The 23605-nt window shown below is 36.1% G+C and overlaps 1 protein-coding gene across 1 annotated transcript in view; it reads right to left on the bottom strand.

Annotated features, from left to right (window-relative positions):
* The window catches only part of amon (prohormone processing protease amontillado), an 89571-nt gene that overhangs the window by 40128 nt on the left and 25838 nt on the right, over positions 1-23605 (bottom strand). Inside the window, exon 2 of the mRNA XM_022064555.2 lies at positions 3565-3669. Coding sequence (XP_021920247.1) covers positions 3565-3669 — 105 coding nt within the window. The remainder of the gene's footprint in view (positions 1-3564; positions 3670-23605) is intronic.

Here is a 23605-nt window from a genome sequence, read left to right on the forward strand (position 1 = left end):
TGGTAGGTGGTTACCTTATTGGGGTAAGGTCTTTGCCTTCATTTTCCTCTGTCCTGTAAATTTAACTTCATTTGAATGACCCTACTGAATAGAAGAGCTCATAACATCTGTAATATGCTCTTCGTTTTGGATGCATTACTTCTTCGAAATACGAAGGCAGTGAGACGAACAAAAGTGAATGGTCTTGAGATAACAGATGAGCAATGCCATTTCTGGCATTACAATCTTTATCGTTGAAGATTATGGTTTTGATACACGTCCAGGGAGACCACCGACTGTAAAATGTAGGCCCTACCTACTGTGGTAAAGATTTGTACCTGACGAAGCCTATTAAATTCAACATTCCTATGTTTATGAAGCCAAATAAATGGCTTTAAGATGGGTTCCATTCTTGACAAATATTATTACAATTATAAAATAAAGGAAGGTGTAATTTTCAGGGCATGCAGCACGCATAGGAAGAAACGAAATGCGTACAACATTTTTGTTGGATAAACTGAAATAAATAGACCTCTCGGTAAACAAGGGCGTAGATCGGAGGATAATATTGGCGTAGGGAGGGTGAGACAGGATTAATGTAGCTCAGAATATAGACTAGTGGTAGACTCTAATGGTCAGGGTATAGATAATTTTAGTTCCTTAATAGGCAGGAAAATTCTGTACTAGTAGAGCGATTATTGGTTTATGAAGGTGTACTCTGCTCCATGAATATAGTTAGTTGCTTAGCTGCTTGGTTGGTTAGTTAATTAGTTAAGCAGCAAGTCAGTAAGAATGTCCTAAGATATAACAGACATTATATTCGGACAAAACAAGGACATTTATCGACTAGTGAACGAAAGTAATTTAAGAGTAAGGCGACTGAGAAGAAAAATAAGCTGTCTTAAATATACTGGGGACACTGGAAACGACCCGTTCTTCAAGTGCCTGAGCACTGCGGGTTCCAAATATTTCGTTGGCTTGATCTATAGACATTCGGTAGGAATCCTTGGACGAGGGATCGGTCCGTCGCAAGGCCTCTACCTGTACACAGGACAGCACAACACAGACATCCATGGCTTGAGTGGGATTCGAACCCACGGTACCAGCGACCAAGCGGCAGAAGGTCCAATCCTCAGACCGCGCGATGTGGTGTTTCTCAAAAGTCCTTAAATTTTCTTTACAGACGTTTGTACGTCTGTATATTCTAAAAAAACTTTTGATATGCTTTGAAACTAACACGCAAAAGTAGAGATGTCTCTCCTTGTCTGCATCCACACAACATTTAGTTGAAAAAATGATAACTTTTTTCTGTGTGAACATAAGCTGTTTGCAACATCTGTTACCTTTTACGACAGAAACGAAACACCTTCAAGAGATTTCTGGGTAACACAGAATATCTCGTGAGCTTTACAAAGAGTGTGCTACATATATCACGTTTTTCTTTTATGAAAACCGTGTTAAGAGATACCCACTCAAGTTTGAAAAGCTTAATTTATTCAACAGCATTTTCGTATTCCAAAGCGAAATAGCATTTTCTGAAGAAAAAAACTAACTAGTGTTTTGGTCTGATATGTAGCTTATTAAAACACAAAATACTTTCATCTTTCTGCTCGGCTGTAAATGGACTTTATTTCAGGTCATGACCACGCCTTGAATAACTCATATTTATTGACCTCTGTGCCATTAATATTTTCCTAAGGTCCTTTCAATTTCCTATGAAATGTAGGCCAATTCTACAAACATCTCGGTTAAATTTGGTGTCCTTAAACGACATGAAAGCAATGACGTCAAAAATGTCTTAATAAGGTTTAAATTAGAAATTTATCGGCGCCTATCACTACACTCTACTAATCAACTAATTAACTCAGTTGAGCACAGAAGACCGACTGAAGATCTATCAATGAAAAATATAATTAAGATTTAAAATTACACAGCACTAATTATTGATTATTTTAGTAACATTGAATGTTTTATTAAATTACCTCGAATTCCGACACGTAATATTTAACAGAAAGATATATATTTATAAAATGTACGGTCATATTGCCATAAATAACGTTACTAAAATTGTAAACTGTTCATTAAATAAACATCTACTTTCAAATTATGTCTATTTTATATGTAGGTGAGCCATGTTTTATTTCCTAATCGTCCTGATGATAGAGGAAGAAAATTCCTCTGAAACGTCGATCAATATCTACCAGAATATAGGTGAAACATTACGGAAGACAGCCATCTTAATATTTTCCGCTGTGAAAACGTTAAATCTCATCGAGATAAACAGTTATTCACCTATTACTGCTTATCCGATTGCTCTATAATTACTTGGAAGCTCTAGCCAGTTAACCGCGCAGGAGGGATCCGATCTCTGGCGCCTGCCAGCTATGGACGCCTACAGACTCTTTCATCACCACTAATGCACATAGCCTTGATTTATTTAATGAAGCCATTAGACGCCACTATTACCGATTTACGATGCAGTCACAATTCTACTCCTCTGCAAACTCCTAGTGACGTACACGAGAATAACTGGCACATTTCTGAATCATTCATGCCCAGAACTCGAAGGGAAGAAAACCACGTGGGAGATATGTGAGAATATTGGAGGATAATGTTAAAATGAATCTTAAAGAAATGGGAGGGGGTGATGGAGGCAATACGTGTATCTGAAATGTCGATAAACTTCAACGAGAAAAATTATTTCGACATTACTCTATCATTCACATCTCAAAAATAAGTGGAGAGGAGGGAAAATAATAAAAACTTCTGTTTGAATCTGATTGATTCAGAAAAATCTGCGCATTTAAAATATCCATTATCTCTATAATGTTAAAATAATTGCAAGGAAATGTAGTCTATAAACATTAAATATTAAGATAAAATTTAGAAGACAAATGTTTGCTATTATTCTCTTCCATAATAGTAAAGAAAGGGTTATCACTAATGTATAACATTATTCACAGCGTATTTACAACGTGTGCCCACAATAATATTATCTTATGAACATTTTAACATACAGACAAACATCAGGCATTGAAGACAAATCAACAAAAGAAAAGCTTAGGAAAAGTTGTATTCTTATTTTATACCAATATATAGAAGTATCCACGACAGAATTGTAAAACATGGAGCCTAAAGTACGTTATATATTCCATATAACTGAATATACTTAAAAATACTACTTTGAAATCAGTTTTGTTTGCACAAAAATTTAAGACTGAATATGCAGCAAATGCAAATCTTTTATTTATGAGTTAACATTCTCCTGAGGAAGTATTCAAATACAGTATTCTGATATTCACGTCGTATCCTATTATTCAGGTTTCCCCCCCTCCCTCATCAAAGCAAATTCTAAAATATTATACCAAGGATTTTGCATGATTTGTAATTTATTCTGACAAATCTCGTAATAATTGTAGAGTACGAAGGTCAACGGACCATCCCTTCACAGCATCCATGCTTTTAACTCTCCTGTAATTTCAGTATGAGTTTTATCCATGACATTGTTTCCCATGAACTCACAGAGTGAGTTGTCACTAGCGGTCAGAATAACATAATTGGCGAAAACTGAAATCTTTCACTTACCAAAGGGTCCACTTTAAGGAGCCGGGTGTGAGGGACACTTCGCTTACTGCGCGCGTGAGGCAGCGCGCGGTATAAAAAGTGAAACTCATTTGGCGAGCCCAGGATCTGGAAAAAAAGTTACGTCAGTCATAAAACAAGTACTGAATGTCTGGATATATCCTAACTGAATTAAATCATAACATTTTTAAATGTTATTTTGCAATTAAATACACCGTACTAGATAGTTCATTTTATCTTAACTCAACCTTGAAGATGGAGGCAGTATTTTCTTCCGAAACATTGACATGTACTTTAAAGCACATTTTTTCTTGTTTACTCTTAAAATCGTATGAAACCCACTAATGCATTATGATTGGGTAAAATGCAAAGATGTTAATTTTTACAGCATATATTTTCCATTAGCTTTTAAAGTTTTAAAAATTGCGAATTATTTGTATTTATATCGAGTTCTATGCCTTCTAAGAAAATAAGCACATTAATTTGGTGAGAAAAAGTATACTCTAGTACTAAACATAATAATACTGAAAAATTATCATAACAGAGACGAGCCATCTGCATTACCGATTTCTATCGTAACCCTGAATAAGGTGTATATGGCAATAAATACATTACATCTGCAATTTTTAATTATTTTAATTCAGTATTAGCGTCATATGTGAAATGCGATGTTTTCAGGGTGATGAAAGTGTCAGCTCTAATCTTGTTTTCACGACACGAATACTTGTAGGCGGAAAACAATGTTTCGGAGTAAAGTACTGTCTCCTTCTTTACTGTAGTACTCACTTTATTCTGAAGATCTAGGTTATGCGATTATTCGGAACCGCCTACAAATATACAGAGCGTCAAAAGCTCAGAAGACCACAATCCACAACGGCTTTGTGTTTATTCTGAGCCACTCTGATATATCTTGAATGTATGTAGTAACTATGTTCGTCGCATGATTTAACTTAAAATAATTCTGTATTTTGTTTGTGAAATGTACATATTGTTTTCGTACGATTCTCAGAATAAAAAGATTATTTTTTGAACAGCATTAACCAACTAATCTTTGAACGTATTTTCTAGGAGACAGAAAATTAAATTAAAAATATTATATTTTATCTTCGTGGTCCAAAATGTCAATGAAGTATAATAAAACTTTGTTGCTTTACGAATAAGTAGGTATTTAAGACATGTTACTCTGGGCGTATACAAATCTGTGAATATATTGGCAAATGCATCGCTGATATCACAGAGAGATTACAACATTTCACAAGTCGAAAGGAGGGAAATTAATCTTCTCTGTTGTCTTAAAACGTGGGATTATTACACGTTCAAATGCAGCATCCTTCTGGGCTTCAGTATTTTATTATTTCAGTAGATGTTAAGGAAATCCCAAGACAGAGAATGGAAATTTTGCTAATATTGAACAAATGTTCGATAACCACATCAGTAACATCGCATTTCGTGTATTAGAATACAGCGGTATATTGGAGTGCCACAGGCAAAGACTGGCTTTCTGTACGGTCCAACTACCCATGCACTCAAAGACCTCATTTCATTAAATACCGTACCTCATACGCGACCATTCTGTAAAAGCATTGGCGGTTTCATGAACGGCTATTGAAATGCGGTGAAGTGGACACATGAGCTCTATCATATGAACATAGTCTCACGGTCACTCATTCTTGCAGAAAATGACATTCATTTGATTTTGATTGGTTCATTTGTCATATATCTCATATAGGATGTTTAGCACAGATGGAACCAGAATTCAAATCTCGTATTTAAATTATTCTACAGCGTAGTATAATATTAATATACATTTTATTTGTGTTCTATTAAAAATGTAGAATAAAGTACTTGATACGTTCTTTAAAATAGTGAATTTTTTCATAATTATATACATCGTAACGAAGTGTGTTCAATTATAGTGTTTAAAGTATGTGTCAGGCATCAGTATTAATCATGCATCTCTACTCTTGTTCTTATAACGAAAACACATAGATATATTTTCAAAGAAAAGATGTGTATTTAAAACTTGACAATAATAGAATGTCAATTTAACGTGACAACTGTAACCACACTTTCTAATTTAAATCTAAGATTTACATTACTTCCCTTAGGATCACTGGGTCCATTGTTTTAGATGCTTGTTTTATTAGAGAATATTTTTAAACTTTAAATATGAATGTCCTGTGGGCTGTTGCGCTGTGTAGTCTGCTAGAATTTTACCATTGTTTCAGAAATCCTTGCTGCCTCCATCTGCAGGGCGATTTGTACTATACTACATAAAATTCTAATTTTTTCAACTTTATTGGTTATGTAACGTTAAATGTAAGGATTTAAAAAAGTGATCAATAAAATACACAAGTTTTACTTTCCACAAATCCAACTATAAAACTGAAATAGAGTTTCTTTAGAATTTTACCTGCTTCTTATTTGAAAATGTTTCGATTTTCATATAATTGCTATGTAAGTTTAACAAGAATTAGAATAGTTTGGTTCCCTACTGAGATAGGTAGTTACGTCCCACAACTAACATTTATTCTCTGTAGGTCTCCGTACGTGACACGTTAGGATTAATTTCGTTCAAACTTAATCCGAATCAACTGTGACTCCCTTACACAATATGGACTGAGTAATGGGATTTAAATTAACAAGAAATAAATTTGCATGATAATGGATGTTTCTGTTCAGAAGCAGGCAAGCAGCAACGTTGGTTTGCTGTATTTATATTCACTATTCAATACGCTTTTCTATGAACGTTAATCGAGTGTCGACAAAACTTGATCTGGAACTTCGTAATAAATATGTATACGAGCAATCACCTGACTCTGTTTCACAGTTAAGTAGGGCTTGCACCAATTCCAATGCAGTCTCAAAACTCGCATTGAGGTCTTCGTACAATCCTGCAAGAAAACCATACGCGACCAAGTAGGGAAAAGGTACAGAATTGTAAGAACAGACTCCTACAGAGACGACATCTCGTTTTCCTTATTAAGTAAGATGGTAAAGTTGCGTCATATTATGATATAATAAATATATATTATTTAAATCTTGTCCGTCTAATCACAATAAATTCTTATTAAATATTAAAATATTACAATAATTAAAATTTAAAATATTTAAAATATTAAATGATGTTCTTTATCGAAATATTCGATTTACATTAGACCATCATTTTTCACGACATGTTTCAGTTCCTAAAAGAACTATCTTCAGGTGTATATAATTATATAAAGATTCAAATCAATAATAACTTAAATACAATTTCTTAAATACAATTTCTATATATTATTTTAGCGTACATTTTTTATCAGATGTTTATCAGATATTAAACGATGTTCTTTTCCAGATTTTATTCCATTTTAATAACATATTCGATGTTGTTCTGTATACGTACATCATGCTCAATATGACTTTAGTGTGAGTGAACGTTTTTTGTTGTTTTTGTATCAGCCTGTAATGTAAATAATATAAACACTAAATGAATATTAATAAAATAGAAAATAAAATAATATATTGAAATAATGAAATATAATTTTGAAACATACCAGAAATATATAATAAATGAATAATATATACTTATTAAATAAGCTTTACAGACTTCAGGGTAAGATAATTGTTTTAAATGGGTGTGAAATTTGGTCTCTCATAATATTGAAAAAAGGAACACAGACTAAGCCTGAGAACAGGACACAGAGAAAAATATTGGGCCCAGGAGGGATGAAGAAATAGGAAACTGGATAAAACTGCATAATAATAAACCTTATGATTCTTATTCTTCACCAAATATTGTTAGGATGATCAAATTAAGAAGGATGTATTAGTCGAGGTATTCCCATATAATTTTGGCTGGAAACTCTGAAGGGGAGAGCAAAATTGGAAGACTTAAGAATAGAAGGGAGGATAATATTAAAATTGATATTAGGTACATGGTCTGGAAGGGTATAGATATTTATTATTCTGGCACACTGGCGCTATGTTTTGTGAATAGGATAATTAAACTTCGTGTTCCAAAAAGACGGACAACATCTTAAATAACTGGATGACTTAGTTTCTCAAAAAGAACCCAGCTCAACAGACTTCATTAGTTGTGTTAATGGAAAGGCCCATATAACTGTCCTGCGCTTTGTCACATTCGTACTCGATTACCAATTAAATACTTGTTTAAAATGGTCCCAGTTTTGAATTTTTAAATGTTTATGTCTTTAATCTCGTTGCTTTGTAAGGTTCTGTATGCCAGTTTACTTAAATACTGTACCGTGATGACTAAAATGAAATATTCAAAAAAAAAATACCTTAATTCTGAGAAGAAAACAGCGCACGTTTTACAGTTTACACAGAACCTTTAACGACTTCTCGAAGGAACATTCTTTGGTTCTACTTAAGACGGGCTTAAATCAATATAAATTAAATTTGACTTAAGCCGGTCTTCCTAAGCACCAAATAATTGCTCTAATATTACGAGATTCCGCTTCAGGACAGAAATAAAACCTCGTAACTCAGGTATGTTTCGCAATTAGCAGTTTCGAACTTGCTTCTCAGACTTTATTGTGTAAGAGGATCTCAGCTTCGTTCGATAGCATGTTGACGAAGATCCCAATTGTCTACCGCACGAATCTGCAATTAAACTTGAAGAACTAAAGCGAGGTTAAGTTTCAAATTAGTCAACAAAACATTCTGAGACACTGTAAGATGTATACGAAACAAAGTCAGTTTTCAAAACAAAACATCTGCATCTCGTGTGTATTAGACATCAGAAAAAAAAGGCACTAAACGTAAATAAGGGCTTGGCTTTGAAATTTTATACCACGCTGTTAAGCAGAATTTCTCGAATGGTATCCTTTTTCTGTGATTATATTTTTTTGTACTAAAGTCTATTTTGGAGAAACTACAAGGATAAAGTCTTCTCTTCACAGAGACACAATGCTTTTAAACATAATACTAAATCTGTTTATATCATCATTTTTAAAAATGTTGCATTTCAGTTGTGTCAAATATTATAAGTACCTTAATAATAATAGTGGATAAATACTATAAACGAGAAAACATTAATGCCAGCGAGGAAACTGTTCTAGAAACAAACGTATACAAAATTATATTATCCTAAAGTGTTTCCATCACGGTTTACTAGGAAATAATTTTAAAATCTAGCGAAGTTGTATTTTCGAACAAGAGTTAACAAATCATAATTAAATTAATTAAATAGTTAACAGAGTATTTAATCAATCAACCCTTGTAATGGAAACTTTTACAAAGACTAATTGGCCAATGCTGTTTAGGATAATTATCACTGTTTATTGTGAGAATCGTGTGAACCCACCCCCCACCCCACCCCCCCCCACATACACACACACAGAGTGTTAAAGTATGTGACACAATTAACACTGCTTTGGAAATCAGTTAAAGCAAAATTAATAACAAAGGAGTACGATAAGGCTACTTTACACAGAGCTGTGTGCTTTATAAGGCCAGAGGGTTTTGTTACAGACCAAAGACCATATATGGATCACGTTATATGACGCAAAATCCAATAACCAATATGTAGGGTTATTCTTTATCGTATCTTCATAGTTAATATGCTTATTCGGGGGAAAAATGGAGCTCCTATTTCTCCTTTCTGTATTTTATTTATTCATTTTTACGTTTTGAACAAAAGTTCATGCAATCGGATCTGGCTGTAGATCGAGAATTTTAGCGGCCATAATACCTTTGTCAGTCTTCATCACATATCACTAGAGTTCGCTTTTCGCACATGATAAGTCTATGATTCTCATGTTACAAGGGTTTAAATAACGCAGTCCTATTTAATCTTGGTGAGTTTTTACGTTCTCATGGAAGCGAGTATGAAGAAGGTCTTCTAGATTCTTGCGCCGTAAAATAGACATCGTCTCTCTGAAGACGCAGACAGCAAGCACCTATAAAACTTTGGCGTATGTACTTAGTATTACACTAATAACAACTTGCAAGAAATAAGATTGTTGATCATAACGATAACTTAAAATGTGCATGTGTTTTTTTTAGCAGAATGTGAGTTGGTGTACGTAAAAATAACTAGAACATCAAAAGTTTCAAAAGATAATTTTGATTAAAATAAGCTCAGTTCACAAATAAATATTGTCCATAAACATTTAAAGCTATATAACAAAAACTAATCAATTTCTGGTAGAAGATATTATAATTTTGTAAAATGTATGACCGTCTAGCATTTGTAAACAAATTAATCCAGTGGCTTAACAATAATAATGTTACCATCAAGGCAGTGATACCGCCACGGTGGTCTAGCGGTTAGAACTCTGGCCTTGTAATCCTGGGGTCTCGGGTTCGATTCCCGGCGGTGCCAGAATTTATAACTTGTGTTGGGCAAGGCCGTGGTCTAGGCAACACGGAGTTTTCCTCCGGGGGCTTACCCGGTTTCTCCATTCACACACAGAAGAAGGCAATGGCAAACCACTTCTGGATAATCTGCCAAGAACGTATATGAACAGGTCCCAGTCCGAGAAAAGGATGGGAGGATCCTGTTCATATGGACCTGTCGTCAGACAGAACACTAAATAATAATAAGATGAGGTGGTCTAGCGGTTAGAACGCTGGCCTTGTAATCCTGGGGTCTCGGGTTCGATTCCCGGCGGTGCCAGAATTTATAACTTGTGTTGGGCAAGGCCGTGGTCTAGGCAACACAGAGTTTTCCTCCGGGGGCTTACCCGGTTTCTCCATTCACACACAGAAGAAGGCAATGGCAAACCACTTCTGGATAATCTGCCAAGAACGTATATGAACAGGTCCCAGTCCGAGAAAAGGATGGAAGGATCCTGTTCATATGGACCTGTCGTCAGACAGAACACTAAATAATAATAAGATGAGGTGGTCTAGCGGTTAGAACGCTGGCCTTGTAATCCTGGGGTCTCGGGTTCGATTCCCGGCGGTGCCCGAATTTATAACTTGTGTTGGGCAAGGCCGTGGTCTAGGCAACACGGAGTTTTCCTCCGGGGGCTTCCCCGGTTTCTCCGCGGCATCCCAACAATTACTCCATTCACACACAGAAGAAGGCAATGGCAAACCACTTCTGGATCATCTGCCAAGAACGTATATGAACAGGTCCCAGTCCGAGAAACGGATGGAAGGATCCTGTTCATATGGACCTGTCGTCAGACAGAACACTAAATAATAATAAGATGAGGTGGTCTAGCGGTTAGAACGCTGGCCTTGTAATCCTGGGGTCTCGGGTTCGATTCCCGGCGGTGCCAGAATTTATAACTTGTGTTGGGCAAGGCCGTGGTCTAGGCAACACGGAGTTTTCCTCCGTGGCATCCCAACAATTACTCCATTCACACACACAGAAGAAGGCAATGGCAAACCACTACTGGATCATCTGCCAAGAACATATATGAACAGGTCCCAATCCGAGAAAAGGATGGAAAGATCCTGTTCATATGGACCTGTCGTCAGACAGAACACTAAATAAAATAAATAGAATAAAACAAGGCAGTGGTTTGGTTCTATCTACTATTAAATATTATATCATGGAATAACTAAATTAAATTAAAACAGAAAATATTTTAAGTAAGGTTGAAAGTCCGAAAATAATATCCAGTTAGTTTCCTACCGATAGAGTTTAATGATTAGAAGATTTTCACTAAATTCCACGACGGAAGAGTAAATTTTTGTTGGTCTCGTACAGCATCTTTTATTTAAAGAACTAACGTAGTTTCAACCAAACGATTATTATAAAACGAAGCGCATGCAGAAATATTCATTCCTTAAATAACATTTAGTCAAGTGCATTCTCTCAATTATTACGAGTTATGTAAATCTTTACGGAGCGAGTTTTTTGATGTTTAAGGAAATTGAGCGATTCTGTGACAAAGTCAGAAGCACCGTAAGAGAAGACGGAAGACAGCGCGCACAGACGCTACGCTGAATGTGGCAAAAACGCATTCCGTTTCGGAGAGCGCTCATGAACTGTACAAAAGCACGCGCCAAGGTAACGTTTGCCTCCTTTGATGTGTGACGGAAGACTAAGAGTGGAAAATTGTACTCCAAAAAGATACACATATTTTCCAAACTCGTCTTTACAATTTTGTATACCTCGCTGACTTTAACTTCAGTATATTACACATATACGCATAAATATATTGCGTACCTTGCCACACTGCAGGTACAGTGCGCGAAGTCAGAAGTTGTTTCATTAGTAAATTCTACAAATATTTCATATAACTTGTATATCTCTGTTATATGCATGCATATAATCGTTATGTACTTATTTTCATATACAACACTAACAAATAAAAATAATATTTATTAAGATATGAGTTAATAATTAAAATTCATTATTATTACTTCCAAAACAAAACAAAACAAAAAATTACTATCTTTTTGCTGCAGTAAGTGCCTGTAAGTTACAAAATATTAAACGATTCGTTAACAAACAAGAAGATTATTTTTCCATTCACAGACAATAAAACATTTCTGCCTGTGTGTGTGTGTGTGTGTGTGTGTGTGTGTGCTTGTTTCGACTTATTTTTCTTTATAAATCAAATATGGAATGGAAGAGTTCACTTCGAAGACCTAGTAGCAGACGGATGAATAATAATTAAATCCAATTCTTTATTATTAGTGAAGAGTCAATTGAATAAAAATTTTCTTGGATATTATCCATCGTCTAGCAAATATAAAACGTAAAACGACGTTTCGGAGATGGGACTCTATCTCCGTCTTCAGGTTCCTACACAGTTGGGCCCACTAGATAGAGCTAATCCCTATCTCCGTCGTTTTACGTTTTATATTTACTAGACGATGGATAATATCCAAGAAAATTTTTATTCAATTGGATTTATCTGGCTCAGAGTAGAGAACTGTGTACAGAATTTGATTAGTTGAGGGACTATCAGCTTCTCAACAACGACTCCGTTCCATGGAGTTAGTTAATGATTATAATTAAAGAGGAATCGTGCATTTGCATTGCCAGCAAAACCTCTGTCTTAAGCGAATTCCTGCAGCTGCTTGACGGCAAGTGAGCTGCCTGCAATATTTCACAGGACCCCCCCCCCAAAAAAAAAAAAAAAATCAGGATCCCACGCGGTGTAAAACCTCCTCCATAGTCAAACTGTAACAATTTACGAGCCTCGAAAAACTTGGGGGAACATAAAACACAATTTGCCTAATTGCCCTTGGCCTTTCCTGTTGGGAGGAGTTTCATATCATGAGAGTGAGAGAATTCTCTTTGTGTCCAGATTCCTGTACAATACTCCATCGCACATTGCCTTGAAATTGATTCAATATCTGCACGTATATAATATGCAATAACACTAATGAATTTCTACTTTGTAAAATTTGAGGTTTTCACGGTGGTGAATCTGAAGTTGGCTGTTTTCTGGGTTATTGCGCCTTGTAGTCTGGTAGAAGTTTACCGACGTTTCAGGGGTCCTTTCTGCCTCCATCATCAAGGCGATGAGAGGATAATATTAAAAAGAATTTTGGATAAAACGTGAAGTAGATTAATCTTGTATAGAACAGGGACCGTGACAATCTACTGTAAACCCAGTGACTTCCTGAGCGACTGTTAGCTTCTCAAGAAGAATCTTGCACGTGGAGTTAGTTGTTTGTTAACCACAAGTTTAGTAATACTTTTTAATCTCCTATGAAGCATTTTCGTTGTAAGATGTACGAATATAGTTTCCTTATAAATAATTTAGCGAATTAAACGTAAGTAATTTGTAATGCGTAATTTTATTTCAGACGGGAAGAGACATGCAATTCTTCATTAACAACACTTGTTTCGTTCGTAGGCTACTCAGGATATATGACATTCATATTTCCTTAGATTATATTTGCCTACAGTTCAGAGATGTCTTTCTGCATTAGCTGTTTATGGTGGGCGGCATTGTTTGATCGACAATGCGAGTCATAACTACCCACCACGACGTCAGTATTAATGAATATGGTAATTATATTCCCCCAGAGACACTTGTTTGTTGCTACATAGAACCGAGACAGCCCTGACTCGTGGTGGACTATTAATGGACAATTTTCGTGGGGTTAATTTACATGATGAAGACGAAGTTACTCTACCTTCAAAATATCAAAATAAATTAAAACAGCTTTTGCTTTCGAGGTAAATTTACTAGTCTGGATCAAAATTAAATAGATAAACATTGTTGTATGTACATACTTCACATAGAAATTTCAAGTAGATTATTTAATTATATCCAAAATTTCCTCCCCATTTTTCAAGCGTTTAAATCTGCGCTGAAAATGGTACAGAAATACATTTACCAGTTCTCTCCTCCTATGTCATGGACCAGATACGCCCACAGAGCTTCTCCGTGGCAACACCTGATGCTTGGAACCTACGCAATGTTGCAGTGGCTATTTTTATCTTCATTTCTATCATGCACTTCTACCATAATTTTATAAGGACAATGAACTGTTTTCCTTCCAGGTTTAAAATCTTCGAAAGCCAATTTTGTAGAAGAGACACCAGGAAGAGATGTTTGAATCTACTTGTAGCGAAAAAAAGACATTTCAAGGAAAGTGAAAAGCGTAGGAACGAAAAACAATTATGCTACAAAAATAAGATTCTACGTCTCTTCATAAGATTATAAATTGATAACATAAAATATAAATGACTCTTAATTAAAAACTACGTGATAAAACCACTTGAGGCTAACTAAAATAATAGTATGTTCGTAGGTGCTAACGAATAGTTTCAGAAAAATTACGGATCAGTACAAAAAACTTAAGCCATGACTCACTAACCGACGGAAAGCGTCACGACGCCTATTATTCATATGCCGATACGGTTTAAATTAAAGGGAGAGAACATAACACACTAAGTTTGTGACGCACTGAGTGTCGCGACGCTCGACGTCGGTCAGTTAACGTCATGTCATATGGTCCCCCGAATCTCGCCTTATTTGGAATCTGGTGTCGGGCGTCAAGACGACTTTTTTAAACACCTAATTAGGATACCAAATAAAATGAAATAGACCGTCAAGCCAGGTAAAGTCGGTCCACAACCCTGAACCCTATTTTTCTTATATCTACCTTAACATTGTTATTCCATCTCCTCCTTGGTCTTCCGAGTGTTCATCTCCCATAAGATATACGACAAAAAATTTGAACGCATTACTAACCTTCAGCGTTAATCCGAACTAATCCGTGCTAATCCACCGTAATCGACCTTAATCCGGCTTAATCCGCACTACCCCAATCTAATCCAGTCCAGGCCAAACGTATTCAGTCCAATCCAGAACTAACCTAATCCGATCTAACCTAACCTAATATAACCTACAATAACACAACCTAACCTAAAGAAACCAACCTGTTGTAACCTAACCCAAAAAAAACCTAATTTGACCGAACCTAAACCACCAAAACCTAATCTAACATACCAGAACCTAATTTAATGTAATCCATACTAATCAGTGTTGATCCGGGCTAATCATCGCTTGTCAGAGCGACCAGTTTCAATTTTATTTTTTAAGTTTATTTAAAGTGTTAGAGGTGTTTCGTAGATATATCTCACTATGCAATCAATCGGTTATATGATAAAAGTTAATTAAATTATATAATCTAATGATGGGACTTTGGAAACACTGTAATCTTTTGCAGACTGTTGGATCTAATCACGAGGAGTTGAATTGCAAAATATACGAGGAGGTATAATGAAATCCAGGCCCTCACAGTAGGAGGCAGATCAGCATCGAGTACCGTTAGAACGTCTGGTTTTCATTAAAAGTCTACTAAAACATTCTAAATAGTCTAGTCGAGTTGATTTACGAGATAGGGAACCATTCAGCTCGTCTCCAGTGCGACTGACGTTAACAAATGACCACCAGAGTTTTACAGATGAAATTGTGATTAAAATCATCTTGTGGAAGAATTTTGGGAAACGCTGTCAATTCGCCCATGTTTTCATATTTTTATCTTCTGTACATACGTAACGCACGGTAAGAAATTTTGTTGAGTTTTCATAAATAGCTGTAATTATACGTTCTGTTAGAAAAAATGTTTATAGCTGCTGTTCTTTCTAAGAAACTAAAATTAGCTTTTATTATGTAGATTCTTGTGTCATGTATATTTTATAAGTTGGAGTGGAATACAATTTTTTTATATTAAAAGTATCAGAATCTGAAGCCTGTGATAGTAAGAAGAGTAAGGTCTTTGTGTTTCCAGGATAACAGCTTTTAATAGCAGCCAACTGCATGTATGCCTGTAGGCCATTAGATGTATAGAAACTTCTCATCTTGAGTCTACCCGTAGATTCTAAGCTGTTTAAATAACCAAAACATCATAACACGTTTATATATGGCCTGACATGTATTTATGAGCAATCAAATGGAAAATATTTAATGAAAGTAAATATGGATCGAGAAGAAATTAATTAACTATACCAAGTTCCGAGAAAAGTAACAAATTGTAATCTCCGACTTTATAGACAAGTTGTACAAAACCTCTGCAGTTAATTTTATACTGTACTTCATGCAATCGTATAAAATGCATCTTATTCAAGTTCTTAGCTTGCGAGACTCGATAGCCACACGAACGAATCCTATTTTATTAAGCCCTTTTTTTCGATTTTAAACACCCATCCCACATATTGCTAACTAATTCCATGAAACAGAGTCATCCATGAGAACCTAATAGAGCGCTAAATTAGCCAACATATTACCCGCCTTTTATAGAACCCGAAGCTTCATTGCCATGTTCACAACAGTCCAGCATCGGTTCTCATCCTGAGCCAGTTGAATCCACCCCACACTCTTCTAATTTGTGTCCCTTTCATCTATCTTAATATTATCCTATCATATATATACCTAGATCTTCAGAGTGGAAATCATACTAAATTTTAGTTTTAAATCTATTTGAAACAGCCGTTTACTTTTATTAATTTTTTAATTATTATTTTTATTCATATTCATATTTTCATGTCTTCTTCACTTGTACGTCTTATATTTTCCTTTCCCGATATCTAGACTTCACTCACATAACGTAGCATCTGTTCTATTACGCACCAGCTATAGGCCAGTGGAAATTCAATACTTGGGGAACGAATGGGGGAAGAGCACTCAAGGGCCAAGCAAACGTTCTCTCAGAGGAGGACAGATGATTCTTCTGTGGTTTCGCTTAGAAACCGTGGAGTCCATGGATTCAGCGACCAAAATGAAGCTGTCAGCCCCAGTGATTTCCTCGTCAGATTGAAAATGTTCAACCGTAAATACAGGATCCACCTGCAAACTTTCTGACTGCTGTTCGTTGCTAACAGCTTCAGACTTTCAGGCTTCGGGATTTCAAAAATTCTTCGCATGATTTCAACTTCATGTGTAAAATCTATAAAATTTCTTAAAAATTAAATATTGAAACATCTTATCGGCGATTGAGGCCATATTTCTGTCAAATCCACAAAACAAGAAAACCGACCGTATGCAAATTCCCATGAAAATAATTTATTTCTTGATTAACTTAATGCATGTTACGAAAATTAAGTAAGACTTAAACCATGGTCCAACGAAGCCAAGTAATTCAGGTCAGTCAAATGGTTATCAACCGAAGAAAACTTTCCAAGGATTTATTTTCAAGAAAGTTTTTACACAGCATTTTCAATGCAAATACAAGTCGATTTTCCCGATGTCCACCTTAAACGAAACGCGTATAACTCTCATGTCCCGCTCTGTTTTACGTCACAGAACAAATCCTAGAAAATCCTTAGTTACAAGAAACAATTTCATATTTCGATAAAGTTATAGTACACCACAAAATTAAATAAAAATGTCATGACCGATAGGTATTTTGAGTTATCAAACTTTCTTTTCCCAGCTGAATATGGTTATATCAGGATAAACCAGATCCTACTTCCTGCTCTGTGACCCACGTCAGTTGCCATTCCGAGCACAGAATTTGTCTTAATCTTTTCGTCGAATTTCTTACACCTCTTCAACGAGATAAAATAACAAAAGACAAAGATTGGCCCTCTGGCAACTGCCCTTTTATTTAAAACTAACATTTAACTGGGAAATGTTCATGAAATTACTTACAAAATGAAAATTTTTTATACAAAATTTAACTATGATAATCATATGATAGTTCCTCATTCATAATCCTTTTCTTGTGATAATTTTCTCATCATTATTATTCTACATTTCTAAAAATATCACGATATTGACTACGTGGAAGAAGGTGTTAAATGGAATAATGTCACAGTAGTTTCTATGTAATAAAGTTTTTCATGTCTTTTTAGCTTGTCAGTGTAAGCTAAAACCAGACCATTGAAATCGTTTTTTCCTCGCCTCAGTATTTTTTATGAAACTCTACTGAAATAATAAAACCTATACTAGCGCTACGATTTAATGGTTCGTGGCCCCGCCTACATGTGACGCATGAAGCCCCAGCTCGGGCGTAAAAATGCAGCCCTCTTATCAGCGCTTCATTTAAACTTCAAAAACATGAAAACGTGTATCGTAAGCTTCTAGGGGTGAGATATATTCACATACTAGCAAACCTAGCTGTTGTTTCAAGGCAAGTAGGCGATTCATTCGCAACTAAAAACACGCCTAAAGTAAACTTAACTCTGGAACAGTGCTGTTTAACAGATTGACATCGTTGAACGCTGATTGCAGGGATTATGAAATAGTGGCTCGACAAAATGTATTAAACTTTGTAATATAATAGCTTTCAACCTGTGTATCAACTTTGTTAACGCTATTTTATTTCGCATATTGTAAGATACACCAACCACACAAATTCTGCCTCATATAGGCATCAAAAACGACTCTTATGTGGTTACCACCACTGAAGTTCGCCTATCAGCCAAAGAGGTGTTACACATATTAGTTAATTAAACATTACATATTTGTAGCAGTCTCTGGCGGCGCGGTGTTCACACTAATTTCTTCAAAATATGCAGATTTTCTGGAAATTTATTCGGGGTCATAAACAAGGGTCGACTTAAACACATACTGAATATCAACATAGCCTATATTTCTTATAAAATAAGTCAATTCGTTTAATGAGGAAAGTATGTTAGATTTCGATCTGAATCTGCTGTCGTCATGACAACGAAACTGAGTAGGTTGCATACATTCTCCGGTTACTCTGTGACGTCATAACGACTTTTGTCATGTAACGATCGAACTATATGTGCTCTTATGGTACCATGGATAATTTGTATGGAGGGATGCGAGAGGAGAAGGTCTTATCAAACCAGGTGGCTGCAAGCTTCAATTTATACTCGCAACCTCTTCCATAAAAAGGGTTCAGTCAGGAGGGGGAGATCCTGCCATTGTGCAGGATTGGATAAACATAACAAAATTAAAAACTGACATTCAAACTATAATTAAACGAAAGCAGTTGGAAGTCTGTCACTAACTACTGATTTAAGATTAGTGAAAGAATTTTTGTGAATACATTAACCTGCTTGCAATAAGAAGTTGGTAGTAGATTTCTGTCTTCTGGGTTATTGCGGTGTGTAGTCTGGTCGATGTTAACCAACGTTTCGGAGGTCATACTGCCTCCGTCATCAGGGCGATTCTTTATAAGTTATCTACGCTATGAAGATTTCTGTCTTCTGGGTTGTTGCGCTGTGTAGTCTGGTCGATGTTAACCAACGTTTCGGAGGTCATACTGCCTCCGTCATCAGGGCGATTCTTTATAAGTTATCTACGCTATGAAGATTTCTGTCTTCTGGGTTGTTGCGCTGTGTAGTCTGGTCGATGTTAACCAACGTTTCAGAGGTCATACTGCCTCCGTCATCAGGGCGATGACGGAGGCAGTATGACCTCTGAAACGTTGGTTAACATCGACCAGACTACACAGCGCAACAACCCAGAAGACAGAAATCTTCATACTCACCGCTGTGAGAACCTCAAGTCTTACAAGTTGGTAGTATTTTAATAAACTTCATTACAAACACCAACGATCCGAGAATCAGTAAGAAGAGTAAACATACTTTAGATAAACGAAAGTCAGGTCATTCGTAGTACCAATAAAAGGAATTTAAAGAGAAAAATCAGTTAACACTCTCCTCCTTCCAGTTTCTCCAGAACTGCAGAGAGCGGAAAAATATCAAAAGATGCTCTCTGATTATAACGAAAAAATAAAGATGTTATGTTGCGCTCATAAAAATGTATAGAAAATTATTCTATCATTTGTACACCGCAAGTTTAGTTATGAGATTTTTTCCTGGTTTATTACATTCGAATATTTTAGCGCCTTAGAAGCGAAAATATGCAAAGGAATTTAAAATAAGATTTTTGATGAAAACACAGTCCAGTTACACGCAGTCTTCAACACACAGTCACCAACTCTAAACAATTGGTAGCGTGTTCAAAGTAATAAAGGCTTGGGGTTTTGTAGAATGCGGGGAACTTTTTTTACCAAATAGGCTTCTATTAGCTTCACAGTGACACTGCTCCAAAGGCATATGAGATTAACTATTTTACTTAACACGTGGAATTTTAACTTTTGTTCTGAAATTAGCATGTGACATAAAAACAAAATCTCACTGGCGACCTCTTTACACAGTTCCATATATAGATTCTGTGTTCAAAATACGAACAAATATCTTGAAGCTCATATTATGTCTTCAGAGACAAGTCAGGAAAGTGTAATTTATTAATTAAATAATATAAAACTTGTACAATAATATTAATTATACGAACATATACGTCGTGAGATTTCAGTCATCTTCAACATATGTCATTTAACCAACATTCAACTTATCTACATTAAAATTTATGAAGTTGACTGAACTAAAACCAAGAATTTGCTTCCAATGGCATGGATTTTGAGATAAAAGAAAATTTGCCTATTTTCAGCTACAGAATTCTTGCCTAATTTCTTGAGAGAATCAGATATGCGAGTAGATCCATATATATAAAGAGAAATAAAGCCTTTTGTTCTTTAGAATAACCTTGAACATAAAGGTTTTACACTCTAACTCCACGAAACAAAATCCTTTTTGGGAAGTCAATAGACGCTCAACTAATCAAGAAATCCCCCGCCTTTCATGCAACCTGAAGGCATAGTACGGTGTTAACAACAGCCCACCAGTAGCTACCATAGAAAGACACTTAAATCCGGTCAACAACTTCCCGTCCTATTTCCACGTAACAGCGTATCTCTTGAGGACCTAACGCTCACTCCTCCAGTCAAGCAGATCTCAGCCTTTCACTGTCCCGAAAGTCATTACCGTGTTCACAAAAACCCGCAATTTACAATCTAACAAGAAAAATCAACTACAAAAATAACTATCATGAAGCCACAATGAACCAAGTCTAGCAGTGAAAGTAAAAGCAAGGTGGATATAATAACGAATAACTTCTTAATTTACCTTTAAAGTCAATTCAAAGTTTATTTAAACTACCTTTTAGAAGGTTGTGTACCCATAAAACTATCCGGGGCGATCATATTTATCTCATTACACCGGCATATCTGGTTTTATTAATCACCGACTGTAAGAATTAATCACTTTATTGGCATTCCATATTTACAACTGGAGCTTCGGGAATACATCTAAATGGACGCAATACGCCAGTTGCTTTTCGAAAGTCTTTATATAATTACGTCATAAAATACGCCCAAACATATAGAATGACGTCACACATTTAAGGCCTATAAACTGTTTAGTACTGAAAGCTTTCTTGTTAAGGAAATCATTTTCCCTGAAGTTTATGTGACGCATGAGTAATTTCTCCATGGCCAATGCCAGAACAACATTTAAGTTCCTATGCCCTCGTTTATGGCTTACGTGTCCCAAAATAATTATCTTCTTTGCGTTGTTCTCTTGTTAAAAATTTGTGTCTAGGTTTGTGTTCAGAATGTTGTTGTAAAGGTCGAATTTATGCGTCGGGTATCCTTTAATAAAAGCATAATAATTTGTACTTTTCACCAAATATTAGAACTAACAAATCAAGTAATATAAGAAGTGCAGGACAATGTATAAAAAATTGGCCACACGATATGTAAGATAATATTAGAATAAATCTTTAAGGAACGGAGTGTGAGAACAGGAATTGGATTTATCTCCCCCAGGACAAAGTACAATATCGTGCTGTGATCAAATCCAGGTCACTGGATTCGCTCCCATGAAAATCTGCATGTGATTTGCGATGGACAAAGCGGCAATGGGACAAATTTTCTATTGCCCTTCAGTTTTTCACCGTCAACATCTTTCTTCCAAAGCTTCATATTCATCCATGCATCATCTTTGGGATGCTCAGTTCCACAGGGACATAGTCTCACCCCATCGAAACAATAAAAATGTCTTCCTCTCTTTCAGCTCCAGTTACGCTCCTCAGGACTGTGGTAAAATTATCCTTATCAAAAAACGCCATAATATTACCGCAACCACAATATATTTTCAACCATTAATGTAGATATAACCTTTACAGATAACAGTCACGTGGCGCGTATCCTGATTTTATAGCGTCTCCTGTGCTGTAAAATGTAACATAAACTTTACAGTAAACACAAAATGTGACTGTCCTAAAGTGGAATTTGACGTCAGACGAAATCCTTGTTCAGCTGCGCGTAGAAACGACAAAGATTTCGTCTGACGTCCTTTGAAGGGAGGGTGAGAAATAGGAAGAATTTCATGAACATCGTTAGTAGGTAGGATGTAGTCAGAAAACCTGCGGTCGTCGCTAGGGGATCAACCCACGGACTTGCAAGTGGTGACTACATAAACCCCTCGGTGCAAAATTTCTTCCGTGATTTATCACAAACACATGCAGAAAAAGTACACACACACACAAACCATCGTATATGTACCAAAACGTATATAAATTAGACAGGAAAAGTCTTGTTCATTGCTGTACTACTGATTTCGTCAAAGTGGTTACAGATTTAATCATCTGAAAATAAAACTCTTATTTATGATGTACGTCTAAATAATATTTAATAATTCAGTACGTACCGAAAAGAAAACACAACTTTTCACCATTTATATAATCTGTCGTTTAAGGAAATAATCACTGTCTAGAGCGGAATTATACAAAACCCCTAAATGGAAAATAAAGATTATTAAAGCAACTGTTTAAATGTTCCTTCAAACTGCAGTACATCACTTGACTTCGTGAAGTGTAGAATAGTATTTTAAAACAGGATTTCTAAGACAAGATTTTATCAACAAAATCTCAAAACCCGTACTTCACCACATAACAGCGTCTCTTATCTTTTATCAGCAGTAAAACGCATATAATAATAGTACAATGGCTAGAACTAAAGTTCGAAAGTCTTCTGTTGCTGATAAGTTTCTCCTCAGTCACTCATCGAAGTACTCGGCTACTCTGAGCAGAAAATAGATCTACTTATACGAGGCGCGTCCTCAAAGTAAGTTTCCCACTCGTCCCACAGCTAGCAAACCTTATATTGCGCGAAGCGACTGTGCGTACGTGATAAAGCAATGACGTAGCATGGCGCATGCACTAACGGCACTTCCCGCGTTCTCACAGTAGCATCGTTGCAGCCGTTGAAGATGGAGGTTCTTATTCCAGCTGCCGCCGACTGTGAAGTGCGGTCAGTGATAACGCTAGGCCGCACACGGCTCGACGGACAGCAAGTTTCATGCAGGAGTTCAGCTGGGAGGTGTTTAATCATTCACCCTACAGCCCGGACCTCTCTCCCAGTGATTTCCATCTTTTCCTACACCTCAAGAAATTCCTGTCCGGTCAGCGTCAGCGTTTTGAGAATGACAGAGAGGCGGAGATGGTTGTCACACAGTGGTTCCAATCCCAGGCGGCAGACTTCTACGACACAGGTATTCAAAAGTTGGTCCCACGGTATGACAAATGTCTCAATTCCGGTGGCGAATATGTTGAAAAATAGCTGGACACTTGCTGTATCTGTTGCAATAAATATTTCCATGAAATTGTGTTTTGTTTCTGTAAACGGCCCCAGGGAAACTTACTTTGTGGACGAGCCTCGTATTTAACAGTTGGTGTTCACACCCAGAACTACATATTATTACATTCATAAATTCATGCAAATTAACTTTGGTGCAGCAGCAAGAAGGCCACTGGACTCTGCTCTTCCCACGTAGGAACTGTATAAAAATTAA

The sequence above is a fragment of the Zootermopsis nevadensis genome, unplaced genomic scaffold (assembly GCF_977971745.1).
Source record: "Zootermopsis nevadensis isolate Lab colony 2312 unplaced genomic scaffold, Znev_1.0 Znev_ptg000020l, whole genome shotgun sequence".
Lineage (NCBI taxonomy): Eukaryota > Metazoa > Arthropoda > Insecta > Blattodea > Termopsidae > Zootermopsis > Zootermopsis nevadensis.